The sequence below is a fragment of the Coturnix japonica genome, chromosome Z (genome assembly GCF_001577835.2).
Source record: "Coturnix japonica isolate 7356 chromosome Z, Coturnix japonica 2.1, whole genome shotgun sequence".
Lineage (NCBI taxonomy): Eukaryota > Metazoa > Chordata > Aves > Galliformes > Phasianidae > Coturnix > Coturnix japonica.
The window spans coordinates 37,791,325-37,813,588 of record NC_029547.1 but is presented as its reverse complement, the minus strand read 5'-3'; the positions used below and the strand labels follow the sequence as shown (position 1 = coordinate 37,813,588).

Here is a 22,264-nt window from a genome sequence, read left to right as displayed (position 1 = left end):
ACTGTTGAGCAAAAACTCCCGAGATGACATCTTTAGTTGTTTTTTCACCTTCTAGTTGTCCAAGAAAAAACTTTACAAACTAGTCTGCATCCTGTGGTTTAACTAAAGTCCATGTTAAGAGCTAGGAAGCATGGAGAGAGTGGGTGTGGGTGCTAGCAGAAGTGCTGTCAGACCTGTAACTGAACCAGCACTAGTGGTTACAGCTCTTACACTTTGTTCTCTCATTTACTTACAACAAAAAATTAAAGGAAGAACATATTTTCTTTCATTTCCCCTTTTCCTTTTTAATAAAAAAAAACAAACCTGTCTATGTAAGATAAAAACTATCCTAAGGAAAGAGGCAGAAAGCTCAGCTGAAATTTCAGGGCACAGACTGCTACAAAAATTTTCCTGGGGTTTAGAATTCTTCTTTTTCTCAAATAAATCAGCATGAGTAACTTTGTCTCCAAAGCAAGTTTTCAGAGGTTATAGATGACTTCAGAGGATGACATCTGAAGTTTTGCTCCTTCATTTTTCATTGTCCTCACCACCATCCTTATTTGTCCCATCTACCTGCTATTTCTCATCTTTCGCACTTTGACAGTTGTTTGGGGTGCACACTGCAGATTTGCTGTTTGTCTTAGCTTATTACAAAGAGGTCCTTCCTCTTTTTATTAAAGCATAAATCCTAGAGAAAACAAGTTAATTTGTTTTGGATATTGTGAAGCCATTTTCATTTATGACATTATGGCAAATCCATTTTGAATATCTAACAGATGTAAAATTTCTATACAGATACAGCAAAATACAACAGTATAAATTACACTGTGTGAAATCTCTCCCCACGATGAAAAAATTCCAAAACCAGCCACAACACACTAGACATAAAATTTCCATCTCTGTTCTTTGTTTTTCCTTTAAAAGGAAAACTGCATGGAAATAATACTCAGTCCAAATGCTCAAACGTATGTGATTATTAAAGTAGATCCCTTCCACCAGGAAATGAGGCAAATATCAAGAAACAGCATTCACGATGACTCCAAATGCTACACCATCTGTTTCTATTGAAAAACAGATAGCCCTGGCCACAACCTGAGGCTGCCGCACGGAAATCACATTGCTTTTCCAGGGCTTCCCCACCCCCAGCTGTGAGTACTGACACTATAAAGACAGAATAAATTAATGTCTTGGGACCAAGCACACCAGAGGTTTTCTGTCATGTCGCATATAATTAACCATCGTCCCCACTGCAAAGCTGTATCCCAGCACTGCATGCTTTACCTTGTCCTTAAGCCCCTCCTGCAACTACTCAGTCTTTTGAAAGGGTTTCGCTTTGTCTTCCCACTTAACAGCTGTCTGTCCCTAACTTCCCTGGAGTTATCTGATGTAGTGGTTTTAAAGTTTGAATATTGAGGGTCTTGCCTCTGAAAAAAAACAAACAAATAAAAAACACCAACAAAAAAACAAAACAAACCCCCCCACCCCCCAAAAGAAAAAAATAAATAAAAAATGGCATGGAGTACCAAAACAGCAAGGTGGAAGAATCGATGTAAATGTTACCAAACTGCAACTGTAACTCAGACTGACATTCAAGTAGCATCCTGCTTGGGTCTGGAATTCAATGCATACCAAATACCGAGGAACTAAGAAATAGCATACTTAGTACATCCATATGAATAAAATACAAGATACTTAAACCATTATTCTTGTTAAAAGAGTAGCTCAAGTCAGTTTTGAAATAGTTCTACAAAAAATATTGGAACAAAAATGTAAGTTTTCTGAATCCTGCATCCATAAACTGTGAAAAGCACAAAGGCAACAAGTCTTGTCTCTGCAAAGGCATGATATTGCAGCCACAGAGGTCATCGGCCTCTAGTCCCAGAAGACCACCCACATGAAGGAGTGTATTTATCAGTAATACATTAACAAATGCAATAAATGCCAGATTCACCCTTTATACTAGAAAAATGACACTGAAACATTTGACTGCTGACCTTTCACAGCCATAAAATGTATCTACTTGAGCATCCACAGGACCAGTGCTCACACAGCACCCCTAAGCCAGGACACAAATCACTGAAGTAGTACAGCTGGTATGCTGAATATCCCATTTGCTCCAGTCTGCACTTGAATGAAGTCATTGAAAGCCTCCTCCAAAGGGAAATGTGCCTGCAACTAATGCAGCAACTGATTGACAGTGGCGTGATTTCTATTATTATTCCATTATCACACTGGGATCTGTGCCTAAATGAGCATACTTCCTCCCTGATGCCATTTCCTTTTATCCTGGTTCTAGTCTAAAAGCAGATCAATGGGAGTAATACATATGATGTCACTTCAATTTACAGCTTATGCCTCCCTCTCTCGCATGCACAAATAGATCAATTCTTCCCAAAAATGGTTAAGAAATGCATGGGGAGACTCTTCTCCCAGAAAAGGGTTCTCAGCTATATTTGTCTGTGTAACCACAGCAAGAAACTGTTTACTGACCAAAAACAGGAGGGAAAGTAAATAAATAATAGTTTTAAAAAAGGTCACTACTGTACACTAAAAAATGCTGGCTGAAGTACAACACACGCATAAGGTCCAAAACAGAATAAATGCATTTGACCTTTGAAAATTTTACAGGAAAGTTTCAAGTCTCCAGGACAGAAGAGATTTTCGCAACATTTCTCTGGGAGAAAGGAGTGCCTTCAAAATATGAGATGTCTCTTCATTTACATTTTTACAAGACTTTCCAAGGTCAAATTGAATTCCTTCCCACCCCTCTCTTGAGAGAGAGAAACCCCACCCCAGAATTCAATAGTGAATAGCTCCCTTCAGACAGAACTTTCTCATTAACTGTAGATAAGAAAGCACTGCTACTGGTTCAGCAGACAGGATTTACAGAGCCAGGCCATCTCTGCACCCATATTCTGAGCCAATCAAAAGAATCCCCAGATGAATCTCGCTTTATAAACTGTCCATGCCGACAATTTGCCTTGAGGGCTGCTTTCTCTGGGCAGAAATTGAACAAAACGACTTGGTAAAAGAAATCTCCTTTCCCTCAAAACATCTAAAAAGTTAGTATCTTGAAAATTCAAGATAACACTATTTACTCAGCAATATTTTTAGGTAGACTTTGTCACTGTTTATCTCAAAATTCTTGAGACAACAATTTCATCTGTATGACGACCATCTTTTACATGAAAGTAAGGCTTTACCCTCCCCCCTTCTCCTCCTCCAATTCCTGGGGCTAAAATGTACTCATATCAAGTAACATGAATTTAATGAAAACATCCACACTCAACAGCTGTTAACTAGCAAAGTGTGATACACTGTGCTTAAGAGATTCTAAGTCTGAGAGAACTAAACTGCGGTTGAAAACACAGGAAAAAAAAAGCAATCTGCAACGAACAAAAAAATGCTTTGAACTGGTTGGCAAAATAAAACCCATACCAGAGCCTAACAAAATTTCAGAAGTGAATAGTGAAGCAGACTGTATTATTTAACTTTATTTAGGTCAGTTTGTTTACGACTTTCCTTCTGTTGAAAAATCCGTCCCCCTTTCATTGCTTACAAAATGCAAGTAGACTTCACCATACTTAAAAACAAGACAAGTATCTGTAACAGACTGTATTCTACCACAGAACTGCAATACCCTGAAATGTATTCCTGATATGCTGTTTCTGATCAGGGAGCTCTTACTGTGCTTGGTAAGAGACACATATTGTAGAAACAATAAGACTAAACATGAATTTTAGTGAAGTTTTATCAGAAACAGGAAATCCTATGAAGTTTGCTTTAAAAATGATAATTACAGGATATTTAAGCTTGGTATCACTTGCTTCAAACTGGTGGAACATAAAAATGATATTGAGGATAACTATTGTAATAAATACTAAGGGTTACATTGACTTCCCAGTTACATTTCCCTTTGTTCCATCAAAATTAAGGATTAATTTTTAGAAGCAGATCCCCTATATCACAAATCATTCTAAGGACACTACCTGCTCAAATACATAGCTCTGATTTATTCTGGCCATGCTCTGTCGAAGCATTGCTGGATAAGGGGCACAAGTCCTGAAGAACAGTACACAAAAGCACATAAGAACAAAAGTCAGATGACTTGATCTCCACTGACTTTTAATATTCCCTTTGAAGCCAAGGACAAAAATATCAGTAATCAGAGTTCAGTTATCAATATACTATCAGTAAATATTATCCCATATAACACAGCTATCCCCTACAACAGGGCCTTCTGGAGGACTCAAAAGTTTTTGTGTAAGCATTCAATTTTAATTACAGTTTCATCTGATATATCAACACCAAAGTAGTCACAAAAAAACCGAACGTGGGAAACTTAATTCTAAATAATCTATTTAGCATTTGTGAAAGAGAAGTTGATGTAAAAGCTGTGCCACTGGAACATTTTCTCAAAAACCTTTCCTAAGTTAGCACTCTTTTATCACATAACATTTGTGTAACTAGTGCTGCGCTTCTCTAAGTGTTATGGATACTCAATTTGAAAATGCTGTTGAGACCTCTTATGTGCTTAAACTTTTATATATTCACACATTTTTTCTGTCCTGTGAGATTTAAAATGAGATTTTGACACTGTGCATATACATACCTCACCTTGCAATTCCCACCAAATTGTTTTGTATTTATATTATATATCAAACTTAAGAATATTTGTAAAGGAACATTAAATCAGTAGCAGAGAGGGAATATGTGGGTAGATAAGAATGCAAGGATTTCATTTTAGTGATATTTTAAGCTGACTTTCAATACAGGAATCACCACCTTTAAACTGTTTCGTGCTCTGTGCCTGATATTCCGGTTACTTCCTACCAGCAATGTTTTAAAAGGCCAATCATTACTACTGCTCCATTAACATTTTATTTTTCTTAAGCTAGAGTACAAAATATTTTCCCATAATTTACTCAACAAAGAGAAATTACACTTATGAAAAATACATCATCTGTAATCTAATATAAACACACTGAAATGTAAAAAATTATTAAACCTTTATCATCTAACATACTGCTGAGCCAGCAAAGTGAAAACCAGGTGGCTTCTACTGCAGGTCCAGTCACACTACATTGCGCTTTTCCTCAAACCAAATTTTCTCAAATAAATGTTTCGTCATAACTTTACTCTTGAGTATAATAATTCCCTCTTAAGCCTAACGGGCTACACATTGTCTATTTTAATGCACATTATCAAATCTGCTGCTCACTGCCTTCAGCACATTCTGCTCCTGGCTGGAGAGAGACAGGATGTACCTGCTTCCTTGTGTAACCTTTCATCAGTCTGGCTGCTGCTGCTGAAGAAAACTATACCAATGCCACTTAACTCATGACTGTAGGACATAACACTGCTTCAAAGGAGGGCTGTCTGAGGTTCATAATAAAGCACTAATAATGTCACAAGCCTTCCTGGAGAAAAGGTTGAAAACACAGAAAACTGTACTTTCGCTGCTGGACACTATACTCTTGGAATTTCTAAGAATTAACACTTTTTTTTTTTTTTTTTTTCCCCTCCTGAATTTTACAACAGGTGATGAGTGGCTTCATGCTTACGTATCTAATTCATCTTTTAACATCTATTAATCAACTGCATTTCCAGATCTCAGCAAGCAGTAATTTCATCTGACCTAAATACTGGTTCTTATGCATTTTGCTGTACACCCTACGCATCCTGCTAACAGTTTATCCAACAGATCATGTTCCTTTGATTCCTAGTTCTTTTTTTTTTTTTTTTAATTTTTCTTGTTTTTTTCTTTTATTGGCTATTAATATAATCAACTAGATTGGACTCAAGCTTCAGAAACACGCATACTGGAAGACCTTACAACCGATGTAATTGGAACAGGTGTTATCCAATCTTTAGTCCATGCAGGTGACATGGGGTACGTAGAAGAGCTTTATGAAGAGAATGAAGTAATTAAACAGTCTCCTTTGACCAGAGTTGGAGGGACTGATTCACTACCACAGTCCTCTTTGACTCTTTATTAGCCAACCCCCCACAATGGCCATCACAAAATCTCCATCTGTCTGGGAGAATTCATTCATCATGTCTGAAAGCAATCACATTCTATAATCAGCACTTCTCAGACAAGTTAAGTCAGCATCTCAAACATAAGCCTTTGGCACTTCAGAAAGTAACTGGTTGTAGACACTGCACCAGCACCACAGGTTACCGCTTGCCCATCACATTGATTTCCTAACCTCTACATCATTTCCCTTGAATTCCCTCACACAGCCTCTGCAGCCTGTGCCTTCTATCTGAAGCAGGCTATCACACCTCAAGACCAGCCAAGGATGACAAGAAACAGCCTGCATCCCAAACACTCCAGACAAAATGTGCTGACTCCTCAAAGCAGGGGAGAGGGGGGACTGAACTTCTAATGAGTTGATCTAGAACTGCACTGTGAACTACATGTGGGTCACCACCACTTCCCACTCCAGACACATAGGAAGTTTTTCTGTTTCACCTGCTATAGTACAAATGCATATCGGCAGGCACATAGCTTCATATTAAGTAAAATAAATTTTAAAATATTCCTTTCTCCCTTCCAAAAAACCTATCTAAAGCAGAACACCACATTGCAAAGAGAATCACAGAATTGTAGGGTTTGGAAGAGACGTTCAGAGACCATCAAGTCCAACCCACCTGCCAACACAGGTTCCCTAAACCAGGTTGCACAGGTAGGTGTCCAGGCCAGTCTTGAATATCTCCAGAGAAGGAGACTCCACAACCCCCCTGGGCAGCCTGTTCCAGTGCTCCGTCACCCTCAACGTAAAGAAGTTCTTGTGCACATTTGTGCAGAAATTCCTATGCTCCAGCTTCTGGCCGTTTCCCCTTGTCCTGTCTCTACATACAGCTCTCTCAAGAGGGAGAGGATGAGACGACAAACAACATAATGACAGAAGTTAGTTTACTGCTTAAGGTACTTGTGGAAGCTACTCAGATCCTACAGCAATGAATGTGGTGTGGAAAAAACATATTCCGTACACTTTAGTCGTGATTTGAAAAATACAGATAAGATTTTATTCAAAACTATTGTGAAAGCCAATTGCCACTGAGAAAACAAAACAAAAAAAAATCCTTTAAAAGATCTGTGGATGAGTGTTAAAACATCAAGTGGATGTGTGTTGCATGACATGTCCGGTGCTATTTAAAAAGATAGCTATTAGCAAAAATCCAGCTGCCAGATTTTCTGGTCCAAAATCCTATAGAGGAGCATTAAAACTCTCAAAACAAATCCTAGTCAAAACTTGCTGGACATGAGCTTCTCCAAATTTCATTCTGACTTATGTATTTTTAGTCTGAAGAAGTACAAGAACTTAAACAGCATGCCATTAGTGTATTCAGGAGCTCAATTTCTTTCTTTCTTCCTTTTGATTTTTACATTAAAAGAACAACAACAAAAACACTCTAATAATTAGTTGAAATACTAATATTTTCAGAAGAAAATACCAGATTAAATGTGATATGAGTGTCATGGTAACACCGTGACATATGAGAAAAGTATAATCTCAAGTTTCTCAAATGAGACTTTCTGCATTGCCAAGGGCAGTATATTAATTATTAAAAGCAAGCAGGAGTTAATTCTATCACATGTACTGATCAGTACTTCCACATAAAGATACAATATTAGTAATTAGTTTTATATGCAGACAATGGATTTGTTCCTTGACTCGTAACTGCATCTGTGTGGGAAAAACTAGTGCTTCAAAGCACTAGCCTCTCAAGAGCTCTCTTGAAAAAACAAACAAACAAAAGGACAACAAAAAAAACTTTTTTACAGTTATAGGAATGTGTACTACTTTCATACAATTCATGTACTTCAAAAAGGAAAAAGGCATTTAAGAATATGTTAAGCAACTACAGAGTTGATGAAGAGGTATGCAAAAAATATGGATGTTTAAGACAACAAACACTTTACAAATTCACTCTCACAGTCAGGGTAAAATCTGAGGCCCCAAAATATATTAATTTAAATACATGTAATTTATTCAACTTGTAATACAGATACATTCATCTTAGCAAAGCAACATATACAGTAACTCAGTGGAAAGTTCTCTAACATCTCTCCAAATTCCTCAATTTAATGAAAAGTTCCATTAACATTTTTATAGATAGATAGATAGATATAGATGTTTATATTTGTATTCTGTCTGTAAGGCCAATTCAATTAGCTGCATAAAAGCCCTTAGTTTCATAAACCCCCTCCATTAGGTTTGTGTATCATGTTCTAACGTACCTGGAATCATTTCACATTTGATGTATAAAATCCAAGTGCTTGCTGCTTATTGCTGGATGCAGGCACATAGGCTAATCTTCTGGCTGAAATGGCAGAGTTAGTGTTCTCTGATATTTTCTATTAATCTTTTACTATAACATTCATTTATTAAAACTGTCAGTGTTTTACAATTGACTGGGGAAGAAAAGTGTACAAGAGCTGTTGCAGAAAAGAGGGCCAAGAAGCCACACTCTGAAGCTACTTATTTTTATTCCATAAACGTGTACAGAAATTACTCAGTTTAATGCCACTTGTTTCCACACTATTTTTCATGCAGAAAAATGACACAGCAGATGCAAAGCACAGGCTGTCCTAAATTCCACACTTCTGGACTCCCTTCTAGACAACTTATGCCCCATGCCGCTCAGATATTTCACATGGACCTGGACAATCTGCAGCAGGTATCAAGTCACTGCAGCTGCAGTGGGAGAACCCAACCTCAGCAAAATCAGCATTCAGTTACTTGTACATCAGTTAGTCTATATAACGTCTCTCTCTTCAGAAAAGGGGGGAAGGAGAAAAACATTCATCTCAAGGATGAACAATCCCTAGGAGGCTGACCTGTGGCCTCATTGCATATTCCTACTGGGAAGAAAGCTCCTACTAACTCCAATATAATGGATGCAAAACTGGCACTTAATCGCTGAAATGATGTACAAATGTGAAGAGTAAAAATAACCAGATAATGCCAGGGAGGAGTTGGTTACCTGAGCAGTGGTTGAGTAATATTCAATAACTAATAGGTGGATAACCACTAAGTTCAGAGCAGCGCAACAGCAGTCATTCATAACCTTATCTACTAGTGAAAATAGTTCATGGAATTAAGATGTTGTACACAGTGACAGGATGAAAATGTTGGTTTAAACAATGCAGTCCTGTGTTTAAGTTAGGAAACTGCCTGTTAATGTTCAGTTAAACCTAATTTAAGACATAAATGTATCCAAACACTGAAAAAAAAAACAAACTGATTTGCACTAGAAACACAATACTTTCATAGTGCAGATCTCTCTGTTAAGCAAAGGAAAGTGTCCATTCCGCTTTCCACCTATTGAAATCAATCTTTAGAAGTCTTTTTACAGATACGAATGTGCTGCTATGGCTGAAATAGATCTGACGTTTCATTTATAAACATCCATTCTCAGGTGTTCATAACTTAGCTGTAAGAATTCTCTCCTGCCAGAGACTTGATGTTAAAGTTCTCAGACTCTAATCGATTTAAAATAGGCTGGTTTCACCATTTTTTTCCAAAGAAAGTGTCCAGGACAAGTGTTTAAAGACAACTGTCTACATCCAAACTCCCACTTTTTAGAAATGAAAACAATTGACTGATTTACATGACTAGTCTAACGGCTTTTGCAAGCCCACAGAATAAGGACTGCTCTGGCAACAAACAAATAGCCATTACTTCTTAAGGAGCACATATTTTCAGCGGGCAAATTTTACCCTTCATAGCTCTGTCTTAAATAACATTAAAAAAAAAAAAAAAACATTCTCAAAATGATAACACTTCTTTTAAACTACACAGTACAGATTTATATTTCCCCCATTTTTAGAAGAAAACCCCTGAACATCTCTTTTGCATTCCCAGGGACATCAACACCTACCCCAACAAAACTCCAAGACTACAGCAGTTTATGCACAGCTCTGCTAACAATTACATGTAATTAACTTTTCATGCATGAGTTCCTCCACTGAGATGAACAGCAGCACACAAGCTGGCAGAAGTTTACAAGATCAGACCCTCTTAAATGTCCCTTTTGCAAGGACACTGACAGGATTTAACAAATAGCAGTCGTGTTGGAGAATTTTGCAGTAGTGGTATGTTTTCTTATTTTTTTTTTTTTTTTTTTTTTTTTTAAAATCAGGCTCAGAACATTAAGACTTTATATTAAATTACAGAGATATACAAAACAATTCATGTTAAATGCTGTTTACTATCTCTACAATCGAATTAATTCATTTTTAGAAAATATTTTACCCAGAGCAGTCAATTCTCTGTACTGAAATAAACACAATATATTTTTGGAAATATAACGCTCTTTATTACACTCTTCCCCACTCTCCTTTTTAAACACAGACATGCTAGCTACAACAACAGCTAGATTTTAAAGCCCTTTCTGTGAACTACTGGTCCAGCCTGGGCACCTGCAGTCCTCACTTTCAGATGAACTCATCCCCACAAATCTTAATTAAGAAGCTGGGAACCAAAAGCACCATAACACCCTGGAAAATAAGGGACATCATGATCAGAACTATTAAATTGTAACTGCACAAGGAAAGCAGGTACAGTACACTACACCACAATATATTGAGATGCTTCTCTTTTTGGCTATGTCATAGTTACTTCACCTCTGTCCCTTAGGAGGGTGAATTCCTACCCACAGTCAGCTCAGCTATGAATCAGTGTACACATCTTCATTTTGCCAATTATCTTTGTCTAAATTCCCAAGAAACCAAAAGATCCATTCTGTGGAAGGAAAAACACCTGAAGCTTAGTCTTTGATTTCAACATTTAATAATTTTAACCTTGAATAGACATAGGAAAATGATTACATGGGCATTAGATATCTTTTTCTGTAAATTGTTCCTAAAAATGTTTCCTGTATTTCATGATGGAATAGATATTAACTACACTGCAAACTCCCACTGGCAAATAAAATAGCCCCAGACAAGTATTACTGTTTAAATATTATGACTAAACCCTCCAAAAGACACCAATATTCTTACATAAACACTGTTGAAACAAGTGATTCATAACAAATCTAAATTCTTAACTGCTACTAATTACAAATGGGCAGCAGAGGGAAGAAGGTGATACGAAAAGAAGTTCGCTAGTTTAAAAAACAAGTGCTGTAACCAGCAATAGCTAAATTACTCCAAGAACGCAAAATAAATGTAGCGCTATTGTGGAAAAGCTTACAAGCAAGATTATACTTACTGAAAATGTAATTTCAGTTCCAGTCAGTTGGCCAAAGCACAAAGTCTTTTAACCTGATTACACCTTTACTGCGGTGCTTCTGTAACATTTGTCTTCTCTTGAGACTAAATACACAAGCTCTTCTTCTTAATCTAAATCCAATCACAAACCAGTTTTAGACATGCTCCACCCTTGCAATTACACATTACTCTGTGATCATATTCCACCTCTTTCTTTCCCTCCTCCTTTTCCGTGCTGCATCCCTTTTTAGTCAATGCACTTCTGGGAACATTATCTCTCATCTCTAATAATCAAGTTAATTAGAAATGTTAATTTTGGCATTTTAACAACATGAAACTAGTTTTGACAAATCTTACAATTCCAGAGGCTGTAATAACATAAAAGTAAAGTTCTTTTTAATCTGCCTCCAAAAGTACATGAATTTATAAAATACAAAAACAGAATTCTTATCCCACCACCTTCTGTGACAAAATGAGGGCATCCATGAATAAGATCACTATTAATTGCAGGTGCCAAGGCTCTGTCTGAAGTGTAAGAAATGAAAATTTCTTTTGGTTTTACCAGCTGAAACACTATGTAGAGACACTGAGGTTTGCCAAGTGCAGCATCTATTTTTCAATCTTCAAAACAACTGCACCTTATTTTACATGCAATTTTAATGTAAATAGAAGTAATAAAAGCAAAAAAGTAACAGCCTATTGAAACTGTAGTTTCTGTTCATGAGGAATACTATATAATTAGCACGCTTACAGTAAAGTCTTAAGTGCAGGTCTGCATGGTTTCACAGCAGCAATCTCAGCTTACAGGGATTCTTCTTGGAGTAAAGAAGCAAAGCAATAGCAACAAGGTTTGTCTCACTAACATAGTCAGTTTACATAAGAAACCTTTCCATTATGTATTGCCCTTCTGTATTAACCTTCATGGTCAAAAATATTACGTTCAAATATGTTTACTATGCTGATTCATTTTGAGTGTATTTGCATGAAGTGAAATAATATAATCAACACCTTTTTTAGCCATGTCTTACAAGAAATAACAGGAATTGATTACAAAGACTTGTTGTGATATAACAGCAGGCATATTTTCTACACTGGAGAGAACTGGTTTTATCTGGAAAATGTATTTTCCCCTTTTTTAGTCCCCATGGGATTCTTGGCTGTAGAATGTGATCTGAACTCTCCAGGACAGAACTGAAAAATGAACCAGGAAGGAAAAGCAAACAAACAAACAACAAAAAAAAAAACCAACAAACCACTCTCAGTATTGGCACAGCTAAATTTATATGACTGTGGTAATTACTGCTTATAGGTATGAATCCTGTATATTACTGACTTATGCTTAGCAACCCTGCAAATGACAACATTTTCTGCATACAGTATTGAAGCCATATTAAGGGCCTGACAGTGCACACAGTGCTTCCTTCCATCTTTTTTTTCCATCTTTAAACTGTGCTTTCCAGTTCCACAAGTACACTCACAAGTGCTCTGTGTGTAGTGTACTATGATCATGGCAGATATGCAGTACCTATACCATGTATCTCAACTGCAGGGGCAAACAGCAAGAAGAATTAATTGGATTTTTTATTTTAAAAATTGAAACAGACAGAATGGAAGCTGTGAAGTCTGGCTGCACAGATCTCAAAATCATGGGAAAATACACTGCTGGCCTTTAGCCAATTATTGCTTGAATGCTTTTCCATCTTTCCACTTACACTACTACTGGTTAGGGCAGTAAATAAAATATTGCTGTCTGTTTCAAATACTGGTTTCAGGTTATCCGTAAAAAAAAAATGCGAACTCCATTACAACAACATCCTTCTTTTTTCTTTCTAACTTACAGGCACATTCTTTTCTTCCAGTTCCCTGACATTAGATTTTCCTCTTTTTTTCGGCATGTTTACTTAATGTTTGACGTCTTCTGCTGCCTCTGATCAGTCTGTTTCTTCCTTTTTTTTAATTTTTTTAAAAAATTTTTCTTCCCCAATTACTCACGCAGCAACAGGGGGAAGAAAATAAAACAACAATAATTTTAAAAATGCTCTGCAGGAAGCTGGATTATAAAACCACTAAAACTGGCAGAGTGACAAACTATGGAGAGACCTTAGACATTTTGTAGCTTTTGTAGCTAGATTTCAACTTGAGAGTTTAAAAAACAAAAAGGAAAATTAACAATGCCCATTTTGAAACATATTGCTTGCTGGACAAAGAGGACCCCAGCGGAAGATTTAGAGTAATATGCAAGCACACCTGTTTCATGAAATCCAACATAAGGGAAGAAAACACGAAAACACAAGCCAACAACAAAAAAACAGAAAAATCTCCACACAGATACTGTGATATTATGACATTTTCTTTCCACAGAGACTTCAAAGATTCCACCATTTCACTACTTTTCCTAGTCCCTATTTTTCCCGTATTCCAGCACAACTACAGTTGAATCTCTCTGCTTCTTGTTTACCACATTTTCCATCTTTGGATGCTGATCAAGAAGGCGCAGGCCTCGTGCCCTGTAGCTGACACCCACCAGCAGGCTGCTGGACCTGGAGCAGCACCCTGCAACCCAGCACGGTTTGAGGCAGGGCTGCTGGGCACACCGTCCTCTGGAAACACTGCTCGCAGCTCCTCATCATGCTGCTTCGAGGCAGCTCTCCTGCCCTGAGCTCACTGGCTACGGAAGGTGCTGTACAGACAAACGCACCTGGAAACTGGAAACGTGTCAATTTCAGCCATTTGTAACTGAACTATACTCTCTAATACATGTTTGAAGGCAGAGTAATCCTGTTCCACGTGATCTTAATCAGCTGCTAAAGGAGGCTATTTTCATATAAGTTGCTCTTTCTTTTAATGGTTTTCTGCCACATGAAGAAACGTTTTCATTTCTAAGTTTCAATACATAGAATACACAAAGGTAAATTAAATGTAGCGAGTCACTAAAAAGCTGTACTCCTGAGTAAGCTTGTATTCCGAACAGTGCTCAAAGCTTCCACTTAAAAGTAGCTTTTAAAAAAGGGGGACTTCAGAAATAATTGTGACACAAGTATTGTTGAAAGAAAAAATTAAAATACAAGAATTAGAATATAAGAGAAAAGGGAGGGTGGAGGAGAAAAAAAAAAAAAAGAAAGAAAAGAAACCAGAAAGGAAGTAAAACACAGAAACAATGGGCTCAATACAAGGATTACTATTTTTCTACATTTGATTTTAATTTTCCATCTTCTATTAACTTACTGTGTACATTTTCACAACTAGCTTGTATGTCATACACTTTGTTAAATGTATTAGGTAAACATCACAGGCACTCTATTTTATCAAAAAAGAGTTTGTTTATGTATTTATATTAGTTGCATGTTCCTGATAGACTGCTGCTATGAAAAAAAAAAAACAAAAACAAACAAACAAACAAAAAACCATACTGTCAATAACTAAAAGACTGCTATCCCTAATTACACATGTATATCACAAAGGTACACTGAAGAACTTTTTAAAAATACAGATTTCATTAAAACTTGTATGAGACAAGAAGTGAAGTCACTGTTCAGATAAATATTACTTTCCCTGCATTTCTGTGCCTTCCTCACAACTTGCAAATAAAACTGTGCTTTGCAGGGCAAATTAGGAGGTCTCATGTAAAGTGAGGATAAAGTTCAGCACTGCTTTTCCAATTAGTGTGCAAACTTGCATTTTAGTTTACACAATTGGGGATAATACTATTACTGGGAAAAAAAAAACACATTTCATATATAGTCTACAAGAACAAGCAAGACAACCTTTAAAACATAATAGCTTGCATGGCTAGTTTTAATAGCATATGAATGCTGATGGAACAGATTTGACTGTACAGACAGAATTGACTTATGGCTAAAAATGTTTGAAGACAAGTATTTTGCAACAACAGCCTTTCAGATACTAAAATACACATGAAAAAAGCACAATCAAAAAAAAGTTTTTTTTCTGTCAATGTTATTATAGAAACAGGATTGAGTAATTAATATCATTCTCACTTTTTTTTCTTTTCTTTTTTTTTTTTTTTTGGTTTCACACTACATAGCCTACCTACTGCTCAGTGAAAGATTTCCATATTTTTAAAATTCTTTTTAGAAACTAAAGAACCTTAGGTGTTCTACTTTGCATCAGATTTATATGCTAAACACTTACAACATAACGAAGTTGATTTTGCAGCAGTACTTGTTGAGACAAAATTCCCAAGAGATTTCAATGAAACTCATCTGCATAAGGATTGTAGGGTGGGGCATGCAGCACCTTCTGAGTAATCATTTTAACACACACGTACTACATCATGTAAATTCATTTTGTCATTTTATATTCTTGGCTTAGCTTTAAACTTTCAGAGCAAAGCCAAAACATGTAAGCATTAAAGAGCATAAAACAAAGTGCTGCAGGCAACAACTTCGCTCAAATCTAAGAGAGATGGAAGTTAACAAAACACATACACTTCGTTCACAACTCTTATTTTTGTGGACATACTTATGCAGCATCAATTCTTCGTCATGGATACCACATACACAAACACAAGTCAAATTATTCTATAATTGCAAAAAAGTTTCAAAATATATATATATTTTTCAATATATATATATAAAGCAATATATCTACTAAGTAGTAAAAAACTGTAATGTATACATTTAAACTATGAAATTCAGTGAAAACACAGGCTTAATTTCCAAGTCAAGTCTCAAAAATATTTAAAAATGTAGCAAGAAACTACTAAATAATGTAAACTAAGAAAGCACGTCACCAGTACATTGAAAGTATCCTATTAAAATCACATTTTCTGACATACACTTTAGCTGCTGGAAATCTGTCTGAAAACTCATTCTATGAAGTTGACTGCAGATGATTAGCACTAAGTGCTTTATAAAAACATTTTTGGCCATGTAGGCAAACAAACTAATGCTAAGTAAGTCTTAGTTTTGTAACTAAAAGCAGCCAAATTTGCATGAGTGAAGACCAAACGGGAACCCTGTCTGGTTCTGGCTGTAATGCATACAATTTTGATGTCAGCTGCAAAACAAAAATGACTTGCATTATGATGGAACTTTATTTATGGATTATTATTTTTATTTTTGATAAATTCAGATACTTGCTGTGGAGCCAAACCTACCATCTCTACACAGCCATGCTTACAATATTTTTCTCTTGCACAATAATAGCAAGATGGCATCATTTTCTCATATTTTTCTGCCACGTCTGAATAGAATTAGCTAAATCAGATGCAGACGTTCACCACCAGCTTGCAAACTGAAGGAATCCTGGCTCCCAAGCAACAGAAATAAGGCACATAGTTTCTATGTTTTTTCCAGCTTTATAAAAGGATAAGTGTACTTTTGGTGTATACTTCTGAATAAAATAAAGATTTACCAACTGGAAAAGAGAGGCTTAAACATTTATAGTGGACCATAAAGACTCTTTTCTACTTAAACTTGCTTTCTGAAGAGCTGAGATGTTAAAACCAAAAGAAGGTAAACAGATAAAGAAGCTTAGTTGCCTCAGTTCAGATCCTACCGAAAAAGGCATCCAAATCACAAAAGCTGCCCTCACAACTGGCAATGCTGACTAACATCAGGGCTGAATGAGTGTGGAAATGGAATTATGCCCCCTCTCCCTGTTGATCAGCCTACCAGAGTACTTCAGAAGTCAGGGCTGCTCCTCTGTGTGATGCATTTGCTCAACACAGAGTCCTTCAGATTGATGCTCGCTCAGTATGACACTATTCAAGAGAGTACATAACATTTAAAAAATCTCTCCTTTAAATAGTAATTCAAGATAAATGTCTATTTGCAATAGACATTTGCAATAGGAACTCTCTTTGCAGGCTCCTGCTAATATGATTTAAGTATGATTTTGTTTGCAATCAGGAAGCTTAAATTAATTTAGCTGTTCCTGAGCACTGTTACAGCAAGACGAAGTACCCAGTGACTCACAAATACAGTTCCTAGTTCAACAGCCACATTTGCTGCACAGCCAGGTTATGCTGATTTTTTTTTTTTGTTTTGTTTTGTTTTTGCTTTAGCTACCATTACACAAGGGATTTATACTATTACAGCTATCCATTACATTCAGTTTTTAGATTTGTGCAGATTGCCTAGAGACTAAAAGGCAAAAGAATCCAGATCCTCATGCATGCTAAATCACCAGCTGTGAGAAAATCTTCAGCATAATCCTCATACTGATGAGACTTCATCAATCATCAATTATGCACCCCAATATTAAGAAGCCTGACATGATCTTAGTTCTTACTGTTGCTTGCTTTCTAACCCTATAGTAAATACAACAAACTCTTCAACTGAAAAAAAAAAAAAAAAAAAAAAAAAAGTTATTTGCATTTCATTTGCTGCATGGAGGCTGACATTCTGGAGAACAAATACTATGATCAAAAATCCAAAATAGTTAGACAATAGTTAGTGAAGCTCAAACTGAAGCCTCCTATTGTTTTTCAGAGACTTGCCAAACAGCTTTTTCTTAGGCCCAAAGCTTCCAGGATTACATGGAGGACTCCATCAAGTCCATCTGAAACAACCAAACAAAAATACCCAACACAAACCAAATCTATTATTCTTTCAAGACTCCTAACTCAATGGATTTTCTTCCACTGTCCCTTTCAAAATGGAAGGCAATTAACACCTCACAAAGAAATTGAGAGAAACTGTAAAGACTGCCAGAATCACTGTGCAAGGAATGTGCAACAAGATAAAGGACTTAGTTCAGAGGCTCTTCCTTGTATGTCACACCTACTTCACACCTACACCTACACAGTACAAGAGTCTGTATAAAGAAAAACAAACAACAAAACAAAACAAGAGACCCAGTTGTGACTGGTGGGCTACTGCAGTGAACTCTCACCTAAACACAAGGATCTCAGGCTTTACCAAATCTTACCTGAGAGGCTGTGGGTTCATATCAATACCACTAGACAGTACAAGCATCTGTATAAATAAAAATCCCAGTATGGCTAACCTGGTTGGCTTTTTATCATTTAAATAAAATAAATAAACATCACAAGCAAACAAATAAAGGAGGGGAAAAAAAAAAAACAACCTACATGCTTCTTGATATCACTTTGAAACAGGAGGTTGTATGGAATACCTAAGTGGCAAATATCACTCCACGCTCACTTTTCTTTACAGCTTTCTTACTAAAGCAGAAATTCAACCTGCAGTTCAGGAAATGCTTTAAGATGAAGCTGGCTACACTCCTAGAAATAAAAAATAAAAGTTTCAGTAAAACCTGATATGTCTCTGAAAATTACACCTTAACTCCTCCCCCCTAAAACAAACAGGAAACGACACTATTACCTAATGTCTGAAAATTCAGAGAATATATTCATTCATGGAAAGTGCTTTTGCAAGTGAAATGAACAGAAATTATTTCCTCTGTTTACCACACTGTAAACAAGATACTCAAGCAACTTTTTAACCCCTGCCTTCCTGGAAATAGCACATGCTTTTTTAATTCATTAGAGAAAGCAAATGTCAGTCTTGAAACAGGCAATCTGATCAGCATTAAAGTATGCTCAACAAGACAGAACCAGACACTAAGAGGCATGCTACAACAGTTTCTAGTGTGATTCCCCAGCTAACCAAATTCATAGTACTGAGATAACACATCAATTCCTCTACGCATTCAACTATGTTTTTCAAAGAAGTAATTTCATTTGCAAGAGGCAAATTCATTGATCTCTAATCTAAGTATGCGGTTGTACAACCATATCATCTTTCAGATTGTTCATGTGACTATGATTGGAAATACAACACTTGTGGCCAGTTCAGAATTCAGACAGGATCAAACAGACCGTACACAGGTTGCTTCACCAGGGTGACATTACACATTATGTCTTAACATTAGGCTGTTACTTTCGTGGCCACAGCTTTCCTTCAACATCTTCCTTGTATCAAGCTCAATAACGTTTGAAGTAAACAGAAGTTTCCTTCTCAGGAATGCAAGCCCTGATAATTTCAGTGTCTGCTCAAAGAAAAGAACTGTATTGTTGCTTTATGTCACAGTAAAAGCATTTGATTTCAAAGACAACAAGCAGAAAGGCTTCTGCAAGATGGAAACATTAAGACTAGTTTCTGCACTGCATTAATCTAGCATATCTGAGAGTTCCTGCATTCAGGAATGCACTTTCAGGAGTACTGATGCAGAAACACCCTGCCCATCCCCATGCCAGGAGGACTCCTCCTCCACCGGGCACAAAGAAATCTAAGCTGCTGACATCTAGGACAAGCCATTCCTAAGGACAATTTAAAACGAAGGCAAAGGGGCAATGGAGCACAGCAGAAACTAAAGCACTGCCCTGAGAGCAGACAGACTTATGCACAGGTAGCAAAGGTATTTGCCTTCCAGCAGACCATGTAAGGCTGAAACTTTTTTAGCAGCTGTTCATTTCTCATTTGTCAAAAGGAGCTTATAATCAGGAAGAAGACTGACTTTTTACACAGGCAGTGATAAGGCAAGTGAGCATGTTTTTGAACTACAAGAGGGGAAGATTCAGGTTAGATGTCAGGAAAAGAATTGTTTACTTAGAGGGTGGTGGGACACTGTGGCACAGGCTGTCCTTAGAAGCTGTGGGAGCCCTATCTCTGAAATTGCTCAAGTCTAGGGTGGATGGAGCCCTGGGCAGAATGATCTGGTGGATTGCCTACCCATGACAGGGGGTTGGAAATGGGTGGTCTTTAAGGTCCCTTCCAAGCCATTCAGTGATACTGTACTTATGACTCCAAGGTCTGTACTACAAACCAAAGATAAGAGAGAGAAGTAATGCACATAGATGCCTGCTGTGCTACAAGTTAAAAGCAGCAGGCACCTATATGTCTCCAGATGATCAAATCCTTAATATGTCCTTAATATGAAGGGGGGGGGAAAAAAAAAAAAAAAAAAAAAAAAAAAAAAAAAGGGGGGGAATTTTTTCTTAAATAAGTATAATTCATACTTGCCCATTACTTGCCTGAGATCCAAGGGTCACAGCATCTCCTGAATGGCTTACCACCTCCCTGTTCTAGCTCCCTTTTGTTCTCACATAGTATTTTATCAGCACACTAAGGCCACAGGCTACATTAACTTGCTGCAAGTGGCTCAGAAGTACCACTTTTTGGTTTACTTTTATGACTGCAGCAGTCATTAGCCAGCAGTTAAAGAAGCAGGTTGTTAATTTAGCAACAAAATTATTCCAGAATGTATAAAACAAAGCTCCCTCCTCTGTTAACTCAGGCTCAGTTGAACTTCCTCTTATTACTGCATTTATGTGAAATGCAGTGCACAGAGATTACACAGCATACAGTCAGAGCAAGCTCTCTGAAAGTAGACATGCTCTTCCACACTCGTGTCATGCCTCAACTTAATACAGATATATTCTTAATATTATGTTTCTGTGAAGACACACATGGAAAAAGCTACAATTATAACATTCAAATGATGTTACACTTCCTATCAAATAGAAACCATAAAGATCCACTGAATTTATTAAACATATTATTTATGGGATTTATGTTCAGAAAAAAAATGATGTCTGCAACTGCAATCCACAACAGTCAGCAGCACAGAAATGTTTTATACAAGAGTCATGTAACAACAGTTACACAGGGAAAAATGCCCAACCTTAAAATCCCAAAAACAAATCTGAAAAGAAAAACAGCTATGGTGGTCACTTATTTTGAAATGCAAGAATGGTCTTAACCAAAGTACTATGAGGCATTGCCTGCTTCTAATGAAATACATATGATTTTGAAATTAATGATACCTGATGAAACAATATCTGACAGAAATTTGCAACAGAAATGTACTCCTCAGCATAGATGCCTCACAACAACTAAGAAACATTATTTCAGGAACTGCCACATCTCACAGTTTGAAACAGCTGCAAGATTTGTATTTCATTTTATGCCAAATCCTTAGGAATTTAAAGCTGAAAAACTCAAGCAAGTAAGGTGAAAAAACAAGATATTTTTAAATGCTCAGGAACATCTCTTGATCTATTTCTAGTTTGCCTCCTGACAATGGGACTCAGAAGACTGAGGGAGAAACCTGATAGAGTCATTTTGTTTCTCCTTATCAAATACCAAGAAGGCAGTCTTGCCTCACCTTCACTTTTCCTTAAATAAACTCTGTCTGCAAACTAGAACCATAATTTTTAATACCTCTTAAAAGAGGCCAGAAACAGATAGATTGCAGTCTTCTGATTACATGGCAGGAGGAAAGGCAAAGAAACACTATGAGCTATTAATTCTGCCAATAAAACCCTGAAGCCATAGAAACCTTATAAATCTTCCTAAACCTCATTTTGTCATTCAGTTGCTAAGAGCAACTTCTGTTTGTTTGAAATAAAAAGTAGGACTCTGGCCCTTCACTACTGGCACTGTGACATGAAACACAAAAGCAATGTATATTTCTTCATCTGCATATACACAAAAGAAAATAAAGATACTCTAATTCCACTTGGCACTACAGCCATCTCCTACAGGAAAACCTTCTATACTAGTGCAAATATGAAGAGGTGTACCCTCCCTTTACACTGCCACATCTCAACAGGAACCACACAGTCAGTGAGCTGCTAAGGCCCTGGGTGGCCATAAAGTCCAAGTCCATTGCTGTATCTGCTATGCATACTGTCTCTGTGCCTTCTAAAAATTGCCACCATGTGCGGAGATGTCTACATCCTCTGTATAGGACAGTATCACACAAATATGAGATTCCAATAATTTAAGTGAAACACATCAAGGATTTAATTTTGATGTGTAATTTACTACATATGTAAAGGATCAAGAGTTTAGGAAAACAACAGATGAACTTTAAATTATTTGAAATAAACAAATTGCATTCTCCCATAGTAGAAAACTATCATATTTGAAAGCTGATAAACATATTCCACTCCTCTGTTTTAGAGCAAAATGACACTATTTGAAGTTGTCATGCTAAGCTAATTAGCAAAGCAGGAGATCTTCTTGACAACTTTTCAGTCTTAAATCATGCATGGCTCAGACACAATGATTCAGATAAGGTAGCATAATTACAGCACAAAAGTCAACAGTTTCTAAGTTGATACCA

The 22,264-nt window shown here is 36.8% G+C and overlaps 1 protein-coding gene across 7 annotated transcripts in view; it reads right to left on the bottom strand.

The window, feature by feature from the left end:
- The window catches only part of AOPEP (aminopeptidase O (putative)), a 175,935-nt gene that overhangs the window by 22,262 nt on the left and 131,409 nt on the right, over positions 1–22,264 (bottom strand). Inside the window, exon 15 of one of the 7 annotated variants that reach the window (XM_032441530.1) lies at positions 18,276–18,416. The exons of the other annotated variants lie outside the window; for them this stretch is intronic. Coding sequence (XP_032297421.1) covers positions 18,357–18,416 — 60 coding nt within the window. The 3' untranslated portion in view covers positions 18,276–18,356. Of the gene's footprint in view, positions 1–18,275; positions 18,417–22,264 lie in introns of those variants that run through there. 7 annotated transcript variants of the gene reach the window in all.